Source organism: Pan paniscus, chromosome 9 (genome assembly GCF_029289425.2).
Source record: "Pan paniscus chromosome 9, NHGRI_mPanPan1-v2.0_pri, whole genome shotgun sequence".
In the NCBI taxonomy this organism is placed as follows: Eukaryota; Metazoa; Chordata; class Mammalia; order Primates; family Hominidae; genus Pan; species Pan paniscus.
In genome coordinates this window covers 105,733,837-105,760,748 of record NC_073258.2, presented here as the reverse complement: position 1 = coordinate 105,760,748, position 26,912 = coordinate 105,733,837, and the positions used below count along the sequence as shown (strand labels likewise).

Below are 26,912 nucleotides of genomic sequence, written 5' to 3'. Positions count from 1 at the left end.
GGCCCAGGATCAGGAACCCACTTAAGGAAAGAGTCTGGCTATCCCTTAGCAGAGATGGTGCACTGGGCTGGGGGAATCCCCCTTGTCTGGATCGCTGATACTCTTCAGAGCCAGCAGGCAGGAAAGATTAAGTTGGCTGAACCTGAGACCACAGCTGCCCCTCTCCGCAGGTGCTCTGTCCCAGGGAAATGAGAGCTCTGTCTGTAAACTCTAGCTGGAGTTGCTGAAATTCCTGCAAGCATTTCTTGCCGGGAGAGGAGGGATGGATCCCGGTCCCACCTAAAGAAGCAGTCTGGCCATGATCTGCCACAGCGGCTGTGCTGCACTGTGAAGACTGCTGCCCAGTCCAATCTGCCCAGCCTCCCTAGCACTGGTAGGGAAAAACCGCTGACTAGAGCTGCAGTAATGGCAGTTGCCCCTCCCCTGGGGAATTCGGTCATCTCTGGCGTACTCCAGGCTGCTATGCTGGCTAGTGGCGATTCTAATCCAGCGGATCTAAGCTTGCAGGCTTCTGTGAGAATAGACCTGCTGCAAGGCCATTTTGCTCCCTGGCTTCAGCCCCCTTTCCATGGGAGTGGACGGGACTCCTGCCTCACTAGAGTTCCGGGAGCTGCTGGACTATGTAAAAACTCCTGCAGCTCAGTGCCTGCCCAAAAAGCTGGAAATATGAACTATTGGGTTAATTCTTATCAGGAAATGAAAAAGAGTTGTTAGATTAAACTTCTTCAGTCATTGTAGTTCTTTGTAATCAGAGAAAGAAAAACTGAGAGATCAGGAAGAGAAGAGACAGATGGATAGAAGAAGTTGGGGTGGCCACAGGAAACAAGAAAAGAAACAAGCTGAGGTGTCAACCCAAAGGATAATATTTTGTCATTTTCATTTTTTTTCCCCCAAGTCAGAAACTAAATTCCAGTAATTGGATGCCAGTTTGCTGATGACAAGGCACTTTCTGATAATGAGTCTGGAATTCTCAGCAGCAGTTTCACAATCTGTAATTACACGTTTCCGCCCTTTGCAATAAGGAAATACATAGTTTACTTTCATTTTTGAGTCTGAGGCTCTTTCCAACGCTGTAAAAAAGGACAGAGGCTGTTCCCTATGGCAGGTGAGTCCTTTTCTGACTAGGAGCTTGGGAGTAGGAACTTAGAAAACACTTGATTTATTGCTCTGAAATAAACACAAGAAAGGAAGTGAGCCGATAGCACACATGCTGAATTCCTTTTCTTAGTGATTGTGTGTAGTTTGAATCATGGGACCTGGTGTTAGAGATATTGACGGAGGTCATATGTTTTCCAAATGTCTTTGAGCCAGAAAGAAGTTAATTCCTTTCTTTCAGCTTCTGGTAATCAAAGGGAGGGTAAAGAAAGCCAGAGGAAGTTATTTGTGTGAGACAATTCTAGAAGTTGCGAAATGCACTCTGAAATCTTTCCTTTGATTCCAAATTAATTGCCCAGATCACAAACCTTTTTCCCAGAATCAGATCTGAGAGCCTCTGAATTGTTATCTTCTTTGACATCTCTTATTGTGAATTACATTCTTGGTCTGTTTAAAGTGATTCAATTTTTTCCTCTTTCTCGTTGGTCCTGATACTGACTACTTTAATATAATATTTCATGGGTTAATATCACAGTTGTTTTGTTTTGCTGTTGTTATTGTTTTTAACTGGTATCCTTCCCTCCAGGACTTAACTCTCCAATCCATTCCGCACACAACTTTTAGGTCACCTGTCTTATACACAGAAGCTGAAAAAGCCTAAGGGATAGAGCTACTTAGGCAGCTAGTATTCCAGCAGGTCATAACGCTTCTTTGGACTCATTCTCCTCACAGGAAAAGGAAGAAATTGGACTAGATCAGTGAATTCTAAACCTTATAACATATCACAGCAATCTGTAGTCATATAAAAAAAGTCAGATGACTATCCCCTTCCTCACCGCGAATAGCTCAATCTTAAATACCCTGCAGGCATTTATTACCTTTGAAGATCGTCACATAATTCTTATGAAACTGACTTGACATAGGTTTGTTCTATTAGGAAAGTTGACCAGTTAGTTAACACTCTCTGCTTATCTGCTAGTGATCTATTAATGTAATTAACTTTGCTCAGGGACATACAGTGGCTCCCTATTGCCTTTTCTGTTTTTTAATATCTGAACTTTCAGACAATTTTTTCTACCTTTTGAAACATGTGTATCCAGTTTTTCCATTAATCTTTGTAAAGCATGATTTCAACTTCATAAAAAAATACTGTATTTACTTCACTCATATTACCTTGTTGTTGTTTCTTTACTCCTTTGATTCTCCCTATAGAACAATTCTCTCCGGGGTTTATGTCTAACTTCACAACATTTAACTTAAGCTCTGGAATCAAGGGATCATTAGATAAAGTTAGGGTAAATTGAAAGCCACTAGTCAAAAACAAGTCGTGGTTTGATAATTATAAACAACCAAATGTAGACAGCTATTATTACCTTAAACTCTTGAGGAATTGTATCCTGTAATGTGTTTAAACATTACATCACTTTGCCTGGAACCAAAACTGTGGTCCTGATAAGTTTTTTCCTCTAATTGATTCCTGCCATTTTTATTATCACTGCAGCTTTCATTCAGTGATTATTATAATAACAAAAAATAATCTATAGTAACCATTTCTTTAAAAAATACTTACCATATGATAGCTATTTCATGCACTCTCTCTGATTTAATATTTAACATCAATCAATACAGTTGTGCTATTATTTCCATATTGTAGTTGAAGGGAATACTTAGAGAATGCCTTCAAAATATGCTTTAAGTCAAAAGTCTGTTGAGAGGAGTGGTCTCAGGTTGGCATGACTCTCAAACTCTGCCATTAATCTAACTTTCTGCAAACATCTTCAAATACTTGCTCTGTCTCTGATCACTGCCACTTCAGTCCTGGCCTCAGATTTCTATTCCTTCTAAAGCCCAGCTCTCCCAGTTTTCTGGTTACACGAGACACCCTCAAGCCTTTGTGCTTCTTTCCTTACTGCTCTCTGCCAAAAGACCAGCTCCTAGTTTTCCAGGAGACAAATTCCTACCAGTCCTTCAGGTCTCAGTGCCAAGCCCTCCCTTCTCTGGACAGCTGTACCTGAGACACACTTTGCTTATGCTTTTCTTGAGCTTCTGCTAATTATTTACATTCTTATAATATTTTTCATTTTACTTATTTGCATATCTATTTTTCCACTTGACTGCAAACTTTAAAGTGTACAGACATGCTGCCAAAGTGGTACCCCCAATAACAGCAGAATAAGTTTCAAGAATTTATGCTCATTAAATATACCTGAATGGATAGGGGAATGAACATGCCTTCCTTCTGTTGAAACATCCAACATGCAACTATCATCTATTAAATGAAATCAAACTTACCTGGTTTGCTATTAAGAATTTGTAATCACCAGGTGGGTTCACCTTGCTCACTGCTTAGACAGAGCCAATTTATCAAGACAGGGGAATTGCAATGGCGTAAGAGTAATTCACGCAGATCCGGCTGTTCTGGAGAGGGAAGTGTTATTATTACTTAAATCAGTCTCCCCGAGCATTCAGAAATAAGAACGTTTAAAGATAATTTGGCAGCTAGGGGCTTGGGAAGTAGGAAGTGCTGATTACTCAGGTGGGAGATGGAATCATAGGGTGTCAAAGTGAGGTTTTCTTTCTGTGTTCTCTTCCTGGGTGTGATGGCAGAACTGGTTGGGTTAGATTACTGGTTTGGGTGGTGTCAGCTGATCCATTGAGTGCAGTGTCTGAAAAATATCTTAAGTGCTGATATTAGGTTTTATAAAGTGATATTATCCCTGGGAGCACAATGGGGACATTCCAACTCTAGGAGCCAAAGGCTGCATGTCCCTTACATTGTAATTTTTAGTCTTGTAGCTAATTTGTTAGTCCTGCAAAGGGAGACTGGACGCCAGCCAAGAAGAAGGTCTTTTCGAGAAAAGGCTGTTATCGGTTTTGTTTCAGTCAAACCATGAACTGAATTCCTTCCCAAAGTCAGTTCGGCCTATGCCCAGGAATGAATAAGAACAGCTTAAGGGATAGAAGCAAGATAGAGTTGGTTAGGTCTTATTTCTTTCACTGTCATAATTACCTCAGTTATAATATTGCAAAGGCAGTTTCAATCCCTCCGTTTGGGTTTTCTAATAGCTTAATCTTAAGGTGTAGGCTCTGAAGATGGGAAAAGGCTGTCGATCACTCTGGCTTCTTCCTGCTGACAGGGGACATAGTGGAAATTAGAGTGAACCCCAAGGTGAGAAGAATGTAACCACTTTGCAACTGTCTGAGCATACTCATGCAGGACTGGCTGGGCTTCCAATGCTTGCAATGCAAAAACATTAGTACTCTCCTCTGTAGTTTTGCTATAATATTTAAGCCAACAGCCTCCTGTAAGGTAAATAACAAATCCTAGGATGAGGAGTACAATTCTCAATTTTAAAAGCAAAGATTGGAAAGCATTAATTTGGGGACTTCTAATCCACAAAGAATTTAGGATTTAGTCCAAACTGTAGAAAAAAACTCAAGCAAAACTAACAACGGGTATATTATATGTTTTCTTTTGAAGCATAATTTTTCTCTCCAGACCCTATTTTTATTAAAAGTAAATTATAATAGAACTAATCTGTTTACCAAAATAAGCTTTAGTCTCACTGTACTTGGCCTGATTATTTGCATAAAGTGCAACAGGAATAATTATTTTTTATTTAGGCTGTTTTTTGTTTAAATTGGCTTTGACGGAACTCTGTTCCATGAGGAATCTCAGATAAGACCTTTTAAGAGTCAATCCCAGCCACGCATTTGTACCCTTAAATACCTATGAGTTGGGTAAATTCCTCTCCTCTCAAGGTCCCAAGATAACTTGGAGCTCATGAACCTGTTAGAAAGTGATATTCTTTACTTACTACAGATCAAGAACCTTGTACAAGGACTCTGTGTAGACAAGGTATGAAGCCAGATTCCCCAAGGGGCTTTTATTGGCTCTGTAAGTCAACTTCGATTCTTTAAGGGAAGAGTGCCATTCCAGTTAAAGCCTTGGTAAAATGACCAATTTCTCCAAATGTGTCGTGTTACAAAAGAAAACAGATTTTTATTGTGCTATGGAATTAACCATGCTGCCATAAATTGAGAATACTTACAAAGAGTTTCCAAATTCCGGAGAAATCAGGTAGAGAGAAACAAATATGCTTCAAAATTTTTTCACAGGAGTGTATTTTACCTAATTGTTAAAAGTTGCAAATATCTCTAAAGAAATAAGTTATCTTGACTCTGAAAACTAAAGGATTGGTGACATTTAAGACATCAGCTCTTCATGAGAGTCCTGGAAGTTTCGTTTTTTTCCTCTATTCCAATAGCACAATTTTTAAAGTTATCTGAGACCTGCACTCAGAGTCCTATATCTGATTATAAACTGCCTTTTGAAAAGGACCAAAGCAAGGCAAAATGTCTGTGGATGACAAAAGTCTGTAGACACTATTAAAGCTATAATTGACTAGGAATTTGCTTACTTCTGTGGCATCCAACAATTTTATATAACAATTATAATTACTAATAATGTACAGTAAATTTTATCAGAATTATAGAAGTTTATATAAATACACAGATAGACAGAAAATTCAGCACTTGTAAGATTTTTTATTTGCCAGTTGTTAACTGGACTACTGGCTTCAGAGCGGAGCCCTTGGAGGAACAGGGCCAGGAAAGCATGCATTTTTTTTCCAAGCTAAATAAGCAGGCACAGTTGAAGGCAAAGACAGATCTCCAAAATGAAGGATGCCATTTTATACTGGATCCCGGATCCCCAAAAGGAAGGAAATACTACTGGAGAAGAGAGTGCAGTGCTTCTAACCTGCATTTTATTGCAAGGCAACCTAAAGCCAATCAGCCCATTTTGAAATCAGCCCATCTCCCATGGAAGTCTCATCTCTCAGTCAGGTATGGGGATGTTTCCATATCTTCCAGGTGGCCCAGAGCATGCTTCTCTGACCCAAGTGTGCAAAGAGCCAAGTTTCCCTCCGAAAATACTATTAGCCATCCCTTAAAGTATATTTCCTACCTAGTTATTACATACCAAAGCTATCTCATAATGCAAAGTAATTTCTGATATCCCCAAAATTCAAACTGTCAGATAACACAATGCAAAACAGAACAGAACCTTTGATTTTGAGAGGGATCCATCTTCTTTTAATTCCTTGGTTGTCATGAATAAAACAGAGGGTTTTTTGTTTGTTTCTTGTTGTTTGTTTTTCCCAAAATGGGGTCTGTGGTGCCTCCTCTGTTTTTCTCAAGGAGTCTCAGGCTACCAGAAGTTATCTTAGTGCCTCTCATGTGTGCATTAAGAGTGGCAAGACAAAAAATGGAGAAAAATAATTCAGTTTACTAAGAAGAAAAAACCTTTTACAGAAAAACGAGATCCAAGAAGAGAAAAACATAAAGGCCTTTTAAATGTATCCATAACTTGTTTATTCACTTTTAATTAAGCTGACTTTTAACCTTAGTGCTCTTAACAAAATCCTTTTAAATTTCGTATTACCCAACTTTAGCCATGCGGCCAACATTTCTGGCTTTTGAACTTTATCAAAAGTAACTACCCAGGTGCTTCAAAGGTGTGGTAAGCAGTTTCTTTTTACAAGATTTAGAATTTCCCCAAGGTAGTTCAGAGAAAGGAAAATTCAAGAGAGGAAATCAGACGCTATCCATGGGGTTGTGGGGGAACCTCATTAAATGGCAAAGTTATGCAAATAGCAAACCAGAAAGAAATCGTTCCAGAAGCCAAGAATAGAGCCTGAGCCTCTATGTCAAAAGGCAAAGTCTTAGCTACTGAGTTACAGCATTGAGCAGTTTCTATTGCTATTCCAAGAAGGAGACTAGAGAAGCCACTTTTAACCTTGCCAAGGCTTTTAACTGCTCAAGAAAAATTTTTAGGGCTGGATGGTATAAACCAAAAGGAAGTATCCACATATGGTCACAAGATTAAGCTCTTAAGAAGGCCAAACAAGACAGAGAAATTTCATACAGTATTGGTTTCAGGGACCCATTATAATTGGCCAGCCTGCTGAGCTGGCTTGAAAAGCAGGCTTATAGGGGTCCTAAACCCATGTTCTATCTTGTGATACCCCTCTTTCCATTACAGAACACTGAAAGACAAATTCTTAGCAAAAATACATCAGATTTGCTATAGGCTAAGACTAGTCTTGTAAATTCTTTTTTCTATTAATCAAAACTTTACAGAGAAACATATAATGATGTTTACTGTTTACACAGATGGAGAAAGAGAGAGAGAACAGAAACCTAGCTGGTAAGAATTTCTTATACTTTTTGCTGGCATACCAGATTTCTGGGTGCCTTTTCTCTGCAACTTCCAGAAGAACGGAACAGCTTCTGATCAGCCTGCTCACCTCACCATAGTTGTGGGGTTCAAGCTACTTTACAAGAAAAAAATCACCATTTTCTGTTTTATGGAAACATAGGCAAGATTCTTAAAATGCAAGATGCTTCCCAACCAGCTGCATAGGGAACCATTTAACATTTTCTATCCCAGCAGAATTCACATAACAAAACAGACACTAGTCACTTCGTTCAGCACCCAATATCAACCTGGCAAAGCTCAGACTTTTTTCTGTTCGTCCCTGTTGTCTTTGATCCAATCCAGGTGGGGAGGGACGACCTCAGAACAGTAATTCACAATGGGGTCTCTGGGTAAGGCAAAGAGCAGATAGTCACCATGAGACAGGCCTGTTGAACTTTCTCCAGGGCTCATCGAATGTGACCAAATAAGAAGAGTCCTCTGAGTTAGGCCTGCTGGACTTCCTTCAGCAATTCCTTCTGAGATTCCCTCCACATATACAAACACACACAAAGATGAGACAGACAGAAGGCCTTCCAAATCAGACGATCCCTAAACAGGAACTCCAAGAGTATCCCTTCCAAACTATCCTCCTATTCTCTGTCTGAGAAATCTCAAAATTGTCCTGATTGAGGACAAGTCTCCTGAACCAAGACTCTTCCTACTAGTTAGAGCCAACCAAGACCCCAGTGGAGCCTAACAGATACCCCGTGGTGGAGCTACAAACAGACACCCTGCAATGGGGCTACAGACACCCCGCAATGGGGCTACAGACACCCCATCATAGAGCTACAGACCAGTCGAGAGAAGGAAGGAGGCATTAGCAGTGCCTAGTATATTCACCAATCCTAACATCCTGCAATGGGGCTACAGACAGACACCCCACTATGGGGCCACAGAACCAGTCAGGAGAAGGAAGGAGGTATTGGCAGCACCTAGGATACTCACCAATCCAGACACCCTTCAATGCAGCTACAGATGGAAACCTGTGATAGGGCCACAGTTAGAGGACATCTCTCCAGGATTATTTCTCCATTGCAATTAAATGCATGCACATTGGGTTGGCAGTGCCTGCCAGTGGAGAGAGTACCAGAGCCAGCCCCCAGTCCAAGAGAACTAGGCGGCCACTTGGGCTAGCTTCTGGATCCATCGCTGGAGGGGGGGCACCAAACCACAAGCAGGTAGCCACAAAGGCTTTCCCAGTCTGATTTCATTCATTGTTGTAATTTCCTCAGTTATAATTTTGCAAAGGTGGTTTCATATTCCTTAAGAGTTGAGCCACACTTAAGTTTTATTCATTTGTTCCTACATGGACTTGACTACTGATTCAGTAAATAATTAGTAAATATTCAGTAAATAATTAGTAAAAAGAATGCCAAAAATAGTGCAGATGTAGTTCATGGCCCCTGTCCTCACAGAGCATAAATTCTAACAGTGGATAAAGATAAGTAGGCTGGGAATCACAATTAAATGGAAAAATTTAAAAAAAGGCTGGATGTGGTGGCTCAGGCCTGTAATCCAATAGCAGCAATTTGGGAGACCAAGATGGGTGGATCACCTGAGGTCAGGAGTTCGAGATCAGCCTGGCCAACATGGTGAATCCCCATCTCTACTAAAAATACAAAAATTAGCCAGGCGTGGTTGTGTGCACCTGTAGTCCTCGCTACTCAGAAGGCTGAGGCAGGAGAATCACTTGAATCCGGGAGGCAGAGATTGCAGTGAGCCAAGATAGCACCACTGCACTTCAGCCTGGGTGACAGAGTGAGACTCTGTCTCACAAAAATATATAAATACATAAGTAAATAAATGGAAAAAAATATGCTACTCTAAGGAGATACAAGGTGCCCTAGGAGCATATACCTCTGACGCTGTCTCCTCTGGAAGAATCAGAGAGGATTCCCTTAAGAAAATACCATCTAATCTGATACTTGAAGGATAGACAGATAGACAGAGAACAGTTCAGAAACCAGAAGAAATTAGAAGCGGGGTTGCTGAAACTATACAGATCCCTAAGTAGAGACTTGATTCCCTGAGAAAGGTGCCATCTAATCTGAGACTTGAAGGTTAGACAGACAGCAGTGGGAAAACAAGAATGAATGAGAAGGTAGGGGCTGGAAATACAGAGACCCCTAAATAGAATCTTTCTAGAAATAACTGAAGGCAGAACGTTTTGAATGTAATGAGCAAGGTGGGAACAGTATCAGAAAATGAGTGAATGAGAAGGCCTAGATTAGAATAGGCTGAAAGTTTTCATGGTCAAATCTAGATATTGGAACACTCTTCGTTGCAAAGAGTAGAATAGAAGGGACGGAGAGTAGATTGATAAAGTTCTTATGAATTTATTTCTTAAGAAAGAAAGGATGTTGGCCTGAATAGAAGTAATGAACAATTAGAATTGAGAGAAGTGGTCAGATTCTGAAAATGTTTAGCAAATAAAATCGATGCAATGTGAATTAAGAAGGGAAATAAGATATAGAGAAGGCCAAAGAGGTTGAATATCACCAGGTTTTGCTGCTTTTTTGTACTGGGAGTATAGGTATTATTTACTAGTATATGGAAAAGAGAATGAAGGATGGAAATGAAAAAATGAACAGTTCATCTTTGTAAGTTGAGTTAAATGAGGTTGTGAGATGTAGTTGAGATATCTCATTGTCTATTGAATGTATAGGTTTCAATACCAACATCCACATCTGGGCTGAATCTATAAATTTGAGAATGATTTATTTATTCTTTTAAGCATATAATGGATGCCATCAGAATGTGCAGATTATACCTCAGGCCATACTTTTAATTTACTATTTATTTGACAAACAAACATTGTACATATTTTCTATGTACAACCTTCTGCTTTTATGAGTTTAACCTGTTTAGAGTCTATGTATAAGGGAGATAATGTGATATTTTGTGTTTTGGTGCCTGGCCTGGCTTATTTTACTTAATATAATGTTCTTCATGTTCATCAATATTGTCAGAAACGATAGGATTTACTTCCATTTAAAAGCTGAATAGTGTATTCACTATTCAGTGAAAACACAAAGCTGAAAAGCATTGTGTATATAATCCACATTTTCTTCATCTATTAATCTGTCCGCAGACATTTAGGTTGATTTTATATCTTGGCTATTGTGAATAATGCTGCAATGGAAATAGAAGTTCAGATATCTCCTCGAGACACTGATTTTCTAATTTTTGATATATACTTAATAGTAGGATTGCTTGATCATATCTTCAGCTCTATTTTTAACTTTCAGAGGTGTCTCCATATAGGTTTCCATAAAGACCATGCTAATTTACTCTTTTTTTTTTTTTTTTTTTTTTTTTTTGAGACAGTCTCACTCTGTTGCCTAGGCTGGAGGGCAGTCATGGAATCTAGGCTCACTGCAACCTCCACCTCTAGGGTTCCAGCAATTCTACTGCCTCTGCCTCATGAGTAGCTAAGATTACAGGCGCCCACCACCACGCTTGGCTAATTTTTGTATTTTTACTAGAAGCAGGGTTTTACCATGTTGTCCAGCCTGGTCTAGAACTACTGACCTCAGGTGATCTGCCCGCCTTAACCTCACAAAGTGCTGGGATTACAGTCGTGAGCCACTGCACAGGGCCTAATTTACGTTTTACCAACAGTGTACAAGAGTTTCTTTTTTTCTACATCCTCTCCACCATTTGTTATCTTTTGTCTTTTTGGTAATAGCCATTCCAACAGGTGCAAAGTGATATTTCATTGTGACTTCAATTTCCCTGGTGGCTAGAGAGGTTGATCATTTTTCATATACATATTCTCTGTATGTCTTCTTTTGAAAAATGTTTATTCTGGTCCTTTGCTTATTTCTAAATCAGTTTATTTTCTTTCTATTGAATTGTTGGTGTTCTTTGTATTTTGCATATTAATTCTTTATCAGATGTATGGTTTGCAAATCTTCTCTACCATACTGTTGATTATCTCTTTAATCTTTTGATTGTTTCTTTGACTGTGTAAAAGCTTTTTAGTTTGATGTAATTTCATTTGCATATTTTAGCTTTTGTTTCCTGTCCTTTTGTGTCATATCCAAAAATCATTGTTTAGACCAATGTTATGAAGCTGTTCCCCTCTGTTTTCTTCTAGTAGTTTCACAGTTTTGGTTCTTACATTTACATATTTAACTCATTTTGAGTTTATTTTTGTATATGTTTAGAGATTTTTATTCTTCTGCATGTGGTTTTACAATTTTCCCAATACCATTTATTGAAGAATTTGTTCTTTCCCAATTGTGTGTTCATGAAACCTTTGTTGAAAAGTCAAATTAATGTAAATAATTGGGTTTATTTCTGGGTTTTCTGTCCTGTTCATTTGCTCTCTGTTTCTATTTTTATGCAACTATTGTGCTATTTTGATGACTATAGTACTTTGTAGTCTATTTTGAACTCAGATAGTGCAATGCCTGCAGCTTTGTTCCCTTTACTCAAAATTGCTTTGCCTATTCAGGGTTTTTTTTTTTTTGTGATTCCATATAAATTTTAGGATTTGTTTCTATTTTTGTAAAAGCTGCCATTAGAATTTTGATAGGAATTGCATTGTATCTTTAGATTTCTTTGGGTATTAGGGACATTTTAATAATAGTAATTTTCCAGTCCATCAACTCAAAATACATTTCTACTTATTTTTGTCTTCTTCAATTTTCTCTATCAATATTTTATAGTTTTGAGATTTGTTATTATTGTTGTTATTTTTGAGACAGGATCTCGTTCTGTAGCCAAGACTGGAGTATAGTGTCACAATTATAGCTCACTATAATCTCAAATTCCTGGGCTTAAGCAATCCTCCTACCTCAGACTTCCAAGAAGCAAGGACTATAGACACATGCTACTATGGCCAGCCAACTTTTTAAATTTTTTGTAGAGACATAGTCTCACCATGTTGATCGGGTTGAAGTTTTATACTTTTACGTGTACTTGTTTTTTACCTACTTGGTTAAATTGATTTCTAAGTATTTTTGTAGCAATTTTAAATGGAAATTTATTTATTTTTTAAAGATGGTTTATTGTTATACAGAAACACTACAGATTTTTGTATGTTGATTCTTTTTATCCTGCAATTTTCTTGAATCTGTTTATTTGTTCTGAAAGATTTTTGGTGGATCCTTTAGGGTTTTCGTATATAAGACCATTTCATCTTTAAACAGGCACAATTAAACTTCTTCCTTTCCAATTTTGATGCCTTTTATTTCTTTTTGTTGTCGAATTGCTCTGGCCAGAACTACGTTGAATGGAAGTGGTAAATGTGAATATCTTTGTCTTCTTCCTGATCTTAGAGAAAGGTTTTCAACTTTTCACCATTGAGTATGATGTTAGCTGTGTGTTTGTCATATGTGACTTTTTTTGTTAAAAACTCTTCAATTTTATTGCTTATTATATTTCTTCACATATCATTTATTCAGTCAACACTATATTAGTTTACTGAGCACACAAATAAATAAAACAGAAGCCCAGAAGTCAGGTAGTTTGGATATCCCACACACTAATCTGTGTACTGTTTGCAAATCACACTGTGTTGCAACATCTGTACCTGATGTTGCAAGACTAATATTTTTGCTACCTCTTCTCAGAAGCCTTTGTGATCTCACCTGTTGGAATGCACTAATGTTTTCTGAGCCCCTTAAATATCTTGTCTACATTCTTTTAAGAAGCTCTTCACCAACTGTCAGGCAATGTAGTTTGATGAATTAAGAATGGGGGCTCTGGATTCTGAACCCCTAGATTTCAATTCTTGTTCCCAGTTACTATATACTCGGTGTTCTTTTACATTATTTGAGTCAATTACTTATTACCTTCCATTTTCCATATAAGAGAGGTTAATATATGTTTTATATGGAATTTTTGTGAAATTTCAGTAATGCACTTGGCATGATGAGGGTTCAATGAATATTAACTATTTTAACTGAACCATATCATGATTAACTATATAGACTATGGTGAAAAAAACAAGATTTGAATCCTAATTCATGTGATGTGACACAAGTTATTATTTAAATGGTGAATATAAAATAGGGAATATAATAACTACCCCACTGGCTTATTGTGAGGGTCCAGTATATTAACATTTGTAAAACCTTTGGTACAGTGATGTGTAAATAATAATGATGATTATAATAATGATTTAAATTGTTTTATATGCATCCATTTTTTATTTATAATAAGTACATGGGAGATATTACCCTTTATTAAGTTAATTTATATTATGTAACTTTTTTCCTGGTTTGTAACGTCTAATGTTTTTCTCATAATAGCTGCCCAATAAGCACATATGAAAATATTAATTCAAGATAACCCAGACAATGAGGCTGGTGCTTCTGTGCCATAGCTTTTGTGCAATGTCCTGACATGATTTCTTTAGATGTCATTTTGTGTCAACACTATCCTTACATCTACATGGATTGTATAATTATCTTTGTAGCATTGATTGAGAATTGATAAGATATCCAGCATTTCTGTGTACAATCTGCCGAAATCATATCTGTTGTATTGAAACAAAGGATGTATTACTTTGGTATCTATATTTCCTTATAAATATTCAAATTACTCTAAGGAGTAATACATTAACATGGTGTCAAATTAAACTAATCCACCACACTGCAAGATTAGTAATCAGGTTACTTTCAATTTTAAATTTTCATTGAGAACAAGATTTGAAAGAATTATAAATATGGATGCACTCATCCATTTATTCTTTAATTTATGTATTTAGCAAGCATATTAAGTACTTTTAAACATTTTGAATACAAAGATGTGGGTATAGGATGTAGGTTAAAAAAATGCAAATTCAAAGATATAGTTCTTTCACCAAGAAAACTAAATACAGAAAAGAGTAAAAATCATATAGGAAGTAAAAATCTAGTAGGAAGAATTTATATTCTAGACAAGAGCATTGACTTTCCCGGGAATATATGTTTTAGGCAGATCATTATCACTATGGGCCGTGAACCAGTAAAAGAGAAAAATGAATACAGTGGATGACCAGGAAGTTAGCATTAGGTCCAATGCCACAGAAGGAAGATGAGAAGCTAAAAGAAAGGAAAAGAAAAAAGAACAAAAAAGAAAATAAAAAGTATTAAGTGGCAATAAATTGTTAAACAACCTGGTAGGAATTTGATGAATGACAGAACTCTATAGGTACAAGAAGACAGATGGTGAAGTAGGACATACTTTCAGAAGTATTTCACATTATAGAACTATATCTAAAGTGAGGGTGAAACTCTTTAAGCTGTGCCCATAGTTAAAGGAATCTTTCTATTTCTAACAGAAAGCAACCACAGAAAAAAGCCACTTAAGATGTTGGAATCCCTGGGCAAAGATTTCCTCACTGGTGTTTTGGATAACTTGGTGGAACAAAATGTACTGAACTGGAAGGAAGAGGAAAAAAAGAAATATTATGATGCTAAAACTGAAGACAAAGTTCGGGTCATGGCAGACTCTATCCAAGAGAAGCAACGTATGGCAGGACAAATGCTTCTTCAAACCTTTTTTAACATAGACCAAATATCCCCCAATAAAAAAGGTAAGACTGGATTTTTTACAATGAATGTCTCAATTTTCCCTAAATCTGTTTAACTCCAAGGCCTAAGCAGTGTCTTCTGTGATTCCCCTATCTTTCCCTTCCTAAACTATCATTTTCACTAAACCTATCTTTGTCCTTTTAGAGACCACTTCCCTTTTGTGGGGTGGAATCCAGTTTACAATCAGCTAAAAGGCTGAGTCCTTGTGTTCAGACTGTGTACAAAAATAGTTAATAGTTCACACCTTGTAGTAAGGGACACATAGAACTAAACCTAGATTCTGTCACCTGTGACCTATGTGACATCCTGTAAGTTGCTTAACTTCCCTAGATCCTTAGTTATTAGTCTTACCATCTGTGAAATGAAGACAATTCCAGTACTTTCTCATAAGATCGTCTAAGCCTAGAAACATTATAATGACAGGCACCACATGCCAACAACTCTCAAGATATTAGCTCTCATCCGGAACTCTCTCCTCTGATCCAGGATCATTTAGCTCTAGCAACATATTCAACAGGTCTACTTGAGTGTTTTGCTGGCATCACAAAACAAATACAGCTAAAATATACACCTTGTTCCCCAGAACAAAACTGTTGCATTTTTATTCCCTTTTCATCTCAGTAGACAGAAACAACATCTACCAAGTTTCTCCCACCAGAATGCAACTGGTTTCTTCACCAATTAATAACAGTAATCAGTAGTTTTCTTGGCACATAACAGATGCCTAAATAACGTAGGATGAGTAAATAAATAAAGTATATGCATTCAATAAATATTAGTTTTCATAATTATTATGTGGATGCTATGAACTAGACTTTTCCAGTGCTTACTTCTGCGAATTACAAAATATGATAAGGAGAATCTCCATAAAATGTCTAAAATTTTAAAACTTCTTTTCGGAACTTTTGACCCAGATTGAATTACGTATTATTAAAGGTTAAATATTCTCATATTGAAGTTCACCAGAGACAGACTCAATACCCCCCAGAATTTAAGCTGAAATCTTGAGCCATGAAGTATTACAGATTACCAATAATGATAAATAGTGATAAACAAAAGGAAATATAAATTGTTGAGACCTCACTATATCAAATGAGCTTTTTCAATCAGCACTCCTCTATGAAGAAGGACTGTTCCTACCAACAGGGAGCACATGATAGTATGATAGTTGTCCAAGATTATAAGAAGGTAGCATTCTCATTAATATTTAAACTGGTCCCTTTGCAGGTTTTTAGTTTTTTCTCAAACCTGGATGGCATGGAAACAATCTCCATTTTCAAAAAGTCAGTGATAGTGCAACTAATGGGAATTAGAATAGAAGTAATAGAGGCTACAGAATGGTTTTAGCAAACCCAGATATCACAATGAGCATTCAATTCTAAACTGAAGTAACCTATCTGATTAGCAGAGGCTGTGGCAGGAATAAGGCAGCTGCAACCCCTCACAGGAGGGGTCTAGTGTCTCCCTGGGCTCTATCTGCAGTTGGAGTCTCCAGAGCGATCCCAGGAAACTTTAGGTACACTGCCAGTGTACCTAGAGTATATCCAGCTCTCTTTGGGCAGCAGTCTGCAGTATAATATGTACTATCTTCTAATGAAATGATTTGCTTTCATGCTAATTTTATTATTGGATGTAAGATAGAAATTCTATCTAATTTCTAATTTTACCTGAAAACACTGTATCTCACACACACACATAATGATCATTAGGAAATGACTAAGTTATGAAGTTCTCTAAACCTGTAAGTGAAGTGGAAACAGGAAACTTTGGATTAGAAAACATACCCTCTGACCAGGGAATATCCAAGGATCCAGCATGTCTTCACATTGGCAGAATTTTCTGAAATAGGACCGAAGGTCATATATCACTGTGTAATCTATGAAAAGAGATGCTCAGAAGGTTTGATATTCATACACACTCTTACAACTTGTTACATCTCCAGAGCTCAGACTGGCTGGCTTTACAAATAGCTGGCTTTACAATTTGCACAGGGATAATTGAAGTTCATTTCTTCTAGAATCATTAAAAATTAACAGTAAAGTTGCTAAAAAAATAGTGCCTTGAAAGTACAAGATTCAATATTCTGTGCTTTGGTGTATGTATGTATTTATCTGTATGTGTAGTGGGGATTAGGAGGGGACGATTACTCCAAAATAGGATTTTGTTCCATCCTGTATGGGATAACTATTAAGCATCTGGCTTGTGGCTAAAAATACATGTTAAAATAATGCTTTTTGTATGTTATGTTAAATAAATGTTATTAGAATTAATTTTACCTGTTTAATTTTACTTTTTACATGTGATAGTAGAAATTAAATATTGGACATGGAACACACATTAAATTTGTAGTAGATAGTGTTCTGACAACTATTTACTCAGTATACTCTTGCACAGACACAATAGAAAGTCCACACAGATAAATGAGTATCCTGGAGTACAACCTTTGGAAAAATCAAATTCTTTTGATGGTATAAGGAAAGGCCAAATTTAACCCCAACATCATTGGCATGTTTTCCCCAGAATGATCAGAATCTATGATTACATGTTTGGGTGGATCTGCTTTTCTATCTTTTCCAGTTACAATACATCTCCTGATGTAGAATACTAGATATGAGATACAACTAAAACCCCTATATGTGAAGAAATCTTCCCAGGATGTCTTCTCTCTCGATCTTCTTAGGTGATAAATTGGGTCACAGAGTCAGAAATCACAATTTATCTTATGCAATATCCTGCAGCTCATCCGAATATGGAGGCTGGACCACCTGAGTCAGGAGAATCTACAGATGCCCTCAAGCTTTGTCCTCATGAAGAATTCCTGAGACTATGTAAAGAAAGAGCTGAAGAGGTGCTATGCTATCTATATGAAATAGAAAAAAAAAGAAGAGATATCATTGCTTTCCTTCAGTGCACCATTTCTTATAGCACTAAATGATTGGGGGTGGGGATGACAGTAACCATTTTCAATAATGCTTTTACTAAGGGCAAGATTATGTGACTTCACAACGATACCAATCCTTTCTCAATCCATGATGCAGATCATTTTATCATGAGTTGAAAGAAAACTGGTATTTCTATTGCTCCTGTATTTATTCTTGTAATTATTTGGATTTTATGGCAATTGTAGCATTAGCCATGGAATAAACATATTTGGAGGATAATATAGCTGACTTGTAATTGGTTGCACTCTACTTGAAAAGTCTAGACATGAAGGATACTTGGGAAATATAATTAAAGCTTGAAAAACATTATAAATTTATGTGTTAAAAATAGTAACAAAATAGCTATGCTTCCAAAGGCAAAGACTTTTGCTGTATTCATTTTTCACTGGAGTCAATGACAACATTTCTTGTTTTGTATGAAATTTGACCTGAACTTTGAATGCTAAGAAGGATTGGAGTAGGTGAAGAAGAAAAGGCATAGGAATTATCTAGTTTCCTCAAGATTCTTAATAACAATTTCAGATATGTCTGGTTCTTTCCCTGGGTTCTTGAGAGAGAGAAAGTCAGTGTCTTTTGATACAAGTTAGAGCAGAGAGCAGCTGCATGAAGACTTGAAAAAGCAACACTGATAGGCATAAGGAGGCTGAAAGGAGACTTGAGTAAATTAAATTTATTGCATCTCCATATCCTGCAGATCTATCCAATAAAGGAGAGAAACAACCGCACACGCCTGGCTCTCATCATATGCAATACAGAGTTTGACCATCTGCCTCCGAGGAATGGAGCTGACTTTGACATCACAGGGATGAAGGAGCTACTTGAGGGTCTGGACTATAGTGTAGATGTAGAAGAGAATCTGACAGCCAGGGTAAGAATCCCTCAGCCGCCACAAACACATACATATTCAAGACACATCCTTCTAATAACTACCTGGCTTCAAAGAGCTCAACAAGGTTTAACAACCTCTGAGGGTGTGTGTGTGTGTGTGTGTGTATACAAAATAAGAGTACTAGACTGGTAAATCTATGTCTCTTTGGTCCTCCAAATATCCTCAATTCTGGAAAACTAGACTAAACATGATTGACACGTGTTTTCACATTTCTTATTGAATTCCAAAATCATGTGATTGGGATGCAGCCCCGAGAATCCCCAGAAAATTGTAGAGTAATGAATGTTAAATGGCAGTATACTTATAAAACAAATATTGAGTCCTAAACTTGGTGCTAAGAGCTATTCCTAACGTTGGGAATAGGTCTGTAAATGAGACAGGAAGTTCCCAGCCAGCATTCATCTAGGTTACAGTAGAGAGAAACAGTGAAATTGTAAGAAAAAAGACAACTTCAAGCACCAGGTGTGCATATGTGTGTCTACAAAACAGCGACAAGACAGCCAAAAGTAAGTAAAAAGAAAAGAAAAAGGAAATATGAGACAGAATTGTAGGGTGGGGAGCAACGTTTTTGGGTTGGTTGGAGATGGCTCTGGAAAGACACGAATGCAGCGCCTTCAAAGTAGGAGATGCCACCTGTGAAAGAGCTGAGCTGAAAATGAACCTGGCATATGAGAAGCACAAAGAGAAGACCAGTGTGACTAGAGGTTGAAGGAGAAGGAACATAGTATGAGGGTGGTGTATGGTCAGGCCAGAAGTTTGATTCTATTCTAAGCATAGTGGGATGGATTTTACAAAGATCGTGGTGTGTTGCATTTATAACACATGACTCTTGCTAGGTAAGGAGAGAAAAGATTGAGATGGAAAAGAAAAAGTAACATGAGTAACACATAGCAATATACAATATACTAAGAAGACAGTATGTCAGCAGGAAGAGAAAATGGGAATCCACGGCCCCATAGAGAAGGAAAAATAAAACCATTAAACAGCTGTCATGACTGAGTAAGCACTAAGTGAAGCACCACGACCCGGATGTTACATATGTTTCTTGTTTCGCTCATGGTAAATCTAGGAGTCCCCTTTAATTGTGATGCTTCTCTGACTGAAGTTAGACATTGCACTTTTACAGGATATGGAGTCAGCGCTGAGGGCATTTGCTACCAGACCAGAGCACAAGTCCTCTGACAGCACGTTCTTGGTACTCATGTCTCATGGCATCCTGGAGGGAATCTGCGGAACTGTGCATGATGAGAAAAAACCAGATGTGCTGCTTTATGACACCATCTTCCAGATATTCAACAACCGCAACTGCCTCAGTCTGAAGGACAAACCCAAGGTCATCATTGTCCAGGCCTGCAGAGGTGGTGAGTGCTGAGACTGAACATCTAACAGTTATGAAGGTGTATGCAGAGGATTGTGATGTTTGGTTTATATTTAGGGGCAACAGTCTTAGACCCCATCCAGTGTAAATAAAGTACATTGAATTCTAAAGAAACTCTACCTAAGGGTCTGGTATAACAAGAAATTGTCTCATCAAAATTAGTGGAGAAATTTATGTTCAATTTTATCCACAGTAAGTGGTGAAGGAGATCATCAGAATCCCTAAATCAAAGTTAAACAGAAATACTCAAACTTTGGAATGGAATCATTTTCATGATAGCTTGATTTGTAAATGTTTTACAGAAATTTTGACATTATGTGGTTTGAGAAGAATTTCATTTGAAACTGGGGCCATTATGTAAAACAGCATCCCTTTTTCTTATAATTATTGAGGGGGAAATTAGTAAAGAGATCAGGGGACTTTAGAATGTTGCAGTGCCACTTTGCTCCAAAGATTCAATTGCCTCATGGCTGGCTGAGGATGGTGGCTATAATCCCAACACTTTGGGAGGCCAAGACAGGAGGATGGCTTGAGGCCAGGAATTTGAGACCAATTGTCTCATAGCTCTTGGGAGCTATTTTTCAAAAGAAAACAGATTTTTTTTTTCTAGAAAATGGTAAATTCAAGATGATTTCACTATCAGTAGGCACATTGTTGAATGACACTGGAGAGAAAGAAAAGTGGTGTGTGTGTGTCTGTTTCTCTGTGTGTGTTTGTATGTGTGTGGGTCTGTATGTATGAAACTAGTAAGAATGAACATTCAAAAAGAACAAGGTGGGCAACTGTGACAGCCATTCTGTGGGAGGCACAGCAGTGTGCAGAAAGTTAATGTCTCCATAGCAAACCATGGGGAACTGTGGGTCAGAGACTCTCCAGCATCCTTGGAAGTGGCCTCTTCACAGTCATCTGAGAACCTGGAGGAAGATGCTGTTTACAAGACCCACGTGGAGAAGGACTTCATTGCTTTCTGCTCTTCAACGCCACGTATGTATCTTTCAGTGGCAGTAAGGGATTTGTGGGCCTGAGGCCATCTTTGAATGAATCTAGAAAATCAAGAATCCCTATGAAACAATGATCTGATAGAATGTTGTGTGCTCTCCACATATTTTACATGATCTTATGTGTGCTGTGAGAACAGATTCCTAAAGCAACCCGATACATGGAAACCCATTCACCACTCACCATTTAAACAGATGATGAATTCTGTTTTTTTATTAAGCCCATTTAACATTTTACATAGTGTTTTTATGGATTCCAGGAATGGCTTCTCTTTCTCAAATGATCAACTTCAAGTCTTCTTCTCCATATTTCCCATCTGATTCTACAATGAGCAGTGCCATTGCATGCCCTGCTAGAACTGTGGATACCCTTTAAAACAAGTAGAAAATGATAGGGTGGGGCTGATTAGGTCTAATCTCAGGGAACACTGGTTAGTATTTCATGTCTAGGTAATTATCTTAAGGAGTGTACATTTAACTGTTTTTGATTTGTATATTTTTAAATCTTATTTTTTAAAACCACTTTATTGAGGTATGATTGACATACATAATGTTACATATTTAATGTATACAACTTAATGAGTTTGGAGATTTGTATGTACTCCTGAAATCATCACCACTATCTATGCCATAAACATATCTCTCTTCTCCAAAAGATTCTTACACTTCTCTGTTTATTATTATCATCATTCCGTGACTGCATGTGAGAAGTATACTTAGCATAAAATCTACTCTCTTAACAAATTTCAAGTACATAACACAATGTTGGTTACTACTGGCACCATCCTGTACAATAGATTTTTATCACTTTTTTCAGCTTCTATCACTGAAACTTGTCATGTGTTCATCTATTTCTATTATACGGTGAAAGACAGTGTGGCATAATCTGCAAACAACTTTGGAGCCTGGTGGCAATTTTTTGTTGCTTACTCACTGTGTGAACATGGGGAAGTTCCTTCATCTTTCTGTGCTTCTATTTCTTCCTCTGTAAAGTGGGATAATTCCAGTTATTTCTCAAGCCCCTATAAAAGCTGAGAGAATGAACATGAGTTTTGTAGTAGAAAGTCAATCCCAAGAATCAAAATTTCTTCAATACACAATCTCTTGAAATGCTTACAAACTGCAACTTTTGATCACCTTTTGCTAGGTTTTCTGTTTACTTTCTGTGGAAAGTGGGTAAATGTCAGGTTGTAAGTGCTTCCTACAAATCTGTAAAGATAATTCCCAAGCTATGCTTTTCTTTTTAAAAACATTCTCAAAACAAAAATATGAACAAAAACATAGTGAAAGTCATAGCCCAAGGCATACCCATCTGTATCATTATAGACAACGTGTCCTGGAGAGACAGCACAATGGGCTCTATCTTCATCACACAACTCATCACGTGCTTCCAGAAATATTCTTGGTGCTGCCACCTAGAGGAAGTATTTCGGAAGGTAAGTGTCTCTTTTCTAGTTACTCATTTATTTCTTCAGGAAGAATTTGTCATGATTCACTTTTTACTTCACAATGACAATTTTTGTCAGGGAAGTGAAAGTAGAGAGGTACCCAGTTTCTGTCATTCAGTTGTTTAAAATATGGCTAAGGAAAAGACAATTCCAATATATCCCAGCAGAAGATCAAAGTAAAATAAAATAATATCAACCATAAGCTTTATGTTATGGACCGTAAGTTCTTAAGTTTTAGAGAAGGAAAAATATTTTGAAATAATTTTTATTTCTTAATTTATTAAATGAATAAAATCTGCGTGGTCTGCTAGGTCATGGATTTCCTCCTGGTGACAGAGGGGTAAATGAGGCCTACATGACATAATCCTATCTAGGACTCACATTTTCGTGGGAGATATGGATACTGAAAATGTGGGTTAACAAACAAATATGTGCTTACAGATTGTGATAGGATCCATAAAGACATGTGAGAGGGAACAAAAAAGAAGTCATTCTTTCAATAAAAAAGTGCAGAAGGAAAGGTTGCTACTTCTTGCCCAACTTGGGACATTCCTTATTCCCACTACTTCCTGCGTTATTTTTCTCCATAGCTCGTACATCTACCAACTCAGCAAATATTAATAGTTTATTTATGTGTCTGTTTTTTTACTTGTATTTACTCACTAACATGCAAACTTCGTGATGGCAGGGATTTGCTCAGCAATTCAACAAACCTGGCACGTAGCAGATATTCAGTTAATAATTATTGAATAAATACATGCATAAATACATAGATAAATGCACCCTCTTGTTTAAAGAGAAAATGGGATTGGTATTAACACAGAATAGTATAATTATTAATAAAGTAAAAATTGTAGAGAACAGTAAAACTCCTGCGGGAAAAGAAAGATACACCTCTGGCGTTTATAGAAGAAAGCCATCCAGAACCAGCACAGTCACTCATTCCTGTAATCCCAGCACTCTGGGAGTCCGAAGGAGGGTGGAGTGGCTTTAACCCAGGAATTTGAGGCCAACCTGGGCAACATGGCAAAACCCATCTCTACAAAAAATACAAAAATTAGCCGGGCATATTGACTGGAACCTGTAATCCGAGCTACCTGAGAGCTGAGATGGGAGAATCGCTTGAGCTCAGGAAGCGGAGGTTGCAATGAGCTGAGATTTCACCACTACCCTCTAGCCTGGATGACAGAGTAAGACCCTGTCTTAAAAAAAAAAAAAAAGAAAAGTAGTGAAATAAGAAGAAGGAGGAGGAGAAGGAGGAGGAAATGCAGCATAAATTGAGACAGAGCTCCTGTGAATAGAGATCTGGGAAGTTAAATCTTTTAAATCTTCTTGGATAAGTGGGAGTTAGACATTGTACTTTCAAGGATGTTCATAGAAAAAGGAACTAAAAATTCTGGATTTAGGATAAGTAGACTTACCAATTAGTTGATGCAAAAAAACTACAAGATCAGCTTGGTGGTGGAGATACGAAAGTTGTTCAGTGTTTGGGTCTTAAAGATAAGATACTGGGGCTGGGCACGGTGGCTCACGCCTGTAATCCCAGCACTTTGGGAGGCAGAGGCAGGAGGATCATGAGGTCAGGAGTTTGAGACCAGCCTGGACAACATAGTGAAACCACGTCTCTACTAAAAATACAAAAAACCAATTAGCTAGGCGTGGTGGTGGGCACCTGTAACCTCAGCTACTTGGGAGGCTGAGGCAGGAGAATTGCTTGAACTCTGGAGGCGGAGGTTGCAGTGAGCCGAGGTTGCACCATTGCACTCCAGCCCAGGCAACAGTGCAAGACTCCCATCTTAAAAAAAAAAAAAAAAAAGAAAGATAAGATACTGGGATTAAATTCTCCTTCAATTGAGGAATCAGCCTTGGTGAGTGTTGAAAGTACAGAGTCCTTCCTTATCTGGTTTTCATGAACAGTTTTCAAGGGATAACTTATTGTCAGATCTGTAGGTCAGAAATGGAAAATAGAGGAAATGAATGTTGAAAGACCTTGGATTAGACATGAGGTGTTTATTTTGATGTAAAGCGTACAGTCTGACATGGAGTGGCAATTCTAAGAGGTAGGGTACAATGTTGAGGAGTTAGAATGCCCATGGGCTTGGTTCTATGAAACCTGCAAGCTCACTTCATTCCAGGTGTTGTCTGGTACATGGTGAAAGATGCTTTCTGAGACTTGAAAAGAGTCGTATCTCATCTACAGCCTATTTTCTTTTTCAGGTACAGCAATCATTTGAAACTCCAAGGGCCAAAGCTCAAATGCCCACCATAGAACGACTGTCCATGACAAGATATTTCTACCTCTTTCCTGGCAATTGAAAATGGTTAAGTATTGAGAGTTGTTGGTGGTATGTGAAATAAATAAGAGAGTGATATTGGTGGTTAAGTTCAATGACAAATGACAGCTGAGTACTTGGATGGTCAAATTGGTGTTTTTGTTGATATAGTCTGGTGATTATCTGCTACTTCTTTCCGACTTACATGCACTTGGATTCCTCCAACTCTACAATTAATCAGGCAATCAATCAATCAATCAAGGAGGTAAGGAAAACCGCAGCAGAATGTGATGATGAAAAACCAAGGATAGTAATTATTAAAATAGAAACATGCTCATGCTTCCATTACTATTTATATTCATTTATCTCTCATAGTCTGTCTTTCTCTTTTATTCCCCTTTCTTACACACACACACACACACACACAGAGAGAAAGAGAGAGAGAGAGAGAGACACTAAGTAGCCAAACATTGCATCAAACCCTAAACAAAACAGAGTAAACAAAGGAGCTAACTCTGGAGAAAGCAGCATTTTGATCCTCTGAGTGAGGATGTCACAGCAAATACCACATTACTGACATCCAGGTACCATTACCAGATGGTACAGAATACATCCTACACTGTAGAGTTTGTGTTGATCCAGGCTCTGGTTCTCAGACTGTTCTCACAATGCAGATCACCAATCACTCAGAGTTGGCTTTTGAATCTTCAATCACAGTCCAGAAGTTCCTTCAAGCTCCCATGTAACTTTTGTTATTATTTTGACCAAAATATTATAGAATGGGTACATTGAGTCTGGACTAAATGATTACTTTCTTCACTCATAATAGCTTTATTTAACACTAGACTATAAGACTATTATCAATCTCCCTCTAAGATACATACTTAAAATTATATTTTATAGTGAAATGTATAAAGTTGTTCTCAATACTTCCAACATTTACCACATAATTTTTACTCTTGGTTTCTGACACTTCAGTCACAATATTGCATCATTTCAGCATAACAGCTTTCAGTGCCTAATCCATCCAGTGGGGCTGCATTTGGACATTGAATTGTTTGTTGACTAATATTTGCCAACACTAACTGTGCACCAGGTTTTGTTCTAGATGCTTGGAATATGCCAATTAACAACGTAAATAGATTTCTTACACTCTGAAAGCTTATATTCTAGTGAGTAGAAACAGACTCTGAAGACACAAAGTGGTAAATATATCACAGGCCAGAGAGCAAAAAAAGATAAAAGGAAAAATAAAGGAAGACAAAGGAAAACACAGAATGATGGATGCTGTACTCCTATAGATATTTCACTCAAAAGCTTTTCTTGAAATAATGAAATCAGAACAAAGAATGGACAGAGTTGGGGAGTGAATAATGTGGTTCTTATGCAGGAAAAGTGTCCCAGCACAGAATACAGCCAGTGCAAATGCCCTGGGATAGCAATGCACTAAACATGTTTAAAGAACTGCAATGAGACTGTGTGACCAAAAGAGAACGTGAGTGGAGAAAATGGCAGAGACAAATTAGGAGAAGCAGTGAGAAGCCAGATCGTGTGGTTCTATGTTTTCACATGGTAAACCTTTAAAAATTATTATCTGAGCGAGACAGGAAGCCTTTCTAGTGCTTTAGAAAAAAGAAGTAATATGCTTTAAATCAGGTTTTACAAAGATCACATTTTCGTGAATAGACTAAGATGTCACAGATGGAAGTCAAGGGAAGTGGCAAGAGCACATGGAAGAGGATGCAAGAAGAATCATGATGAGGGATGGGATGAAGGCAGCAAGGGGTAACCATCTTGACCTTCTGTTTTTTCTCTCCCCTGCAGGAAGCCACAAGCAGCCCAGCCCTCCTTAATCAACTTCAAGGAGCACCTTCATTAGTACAGCTTGCATATTTAACATTTTGTATTTCAATAAAAGTGAAGACAAACGAACTGTGTCTTTTTCTAATAGAGAATATAATCTCAATGAAAATGGTGGGTGAGTGGAAATGAAGTGGAGGAAGCTAACTGGATTTTCGAGCTTTATGGCTCATGAAATATCTATACTTGGCTGATGAAGAAAACTGACTGATTTATCCCCAACAATAGGATGAAAGATGTT

The 26,912-nt window shown here is 37.7% G+C and overlaps 1 protein-coding gene across 3 annotated transcripts; it reads left to right on the top strand.

The window, feature by feature from the left end:
• The first annotated feature begins 959 nt into the window (after positions 1 to 959).
• CASP4 (caspase 4) lies at positions 960 to 26,739 on the top strand. 3 transcript variants are annotated; one of them, XM_034933608.3, is made up of 10 exons: positions 1,033 to 1,105; positions 7,273 to 7,306; positions 14,631 to 14,885; positions 17,622 to 17,731; positions 18,520 to 18,693; positions 19,841 to 20,075; positions 20,933 to 21,076; positions 22,417 to 22,526; positions 24,756 to 24,859; positions 26,636 to 26,739. In XM_034933608.3, exons 2-9 carry the CDS (start codon positions 7,273 to 7,275, stop codon positions 24,852 to 24,854), a joined length of 1,161 nt encoding a protein of 386 aa, XP_034789499.2. In that variant the 5' UTR covers positions 1,033 to 1,105; the 3' UTR covers positions 24,855 to 24,859; positions 26,636 to 26,739. The 3 variants fall into 3 exon arrangements, with proteins under 3 accessions (XP_008952013.4, XP_034789499.2, XP_063464319.1); XM_008953765.7 differs by lacking the exon at positions 7,273 to 7,306 and having other exon boundaries at positions 960 to 1,105; XM_063608249.1 differs by lacking the exon at positions 1,033 to 1,105 and having other exon boundaries at positions 24,756 to 26,739.
• The last annotated feature ends 173 nt before the right edge of the window (positions 26,740 to 26,912 follow it).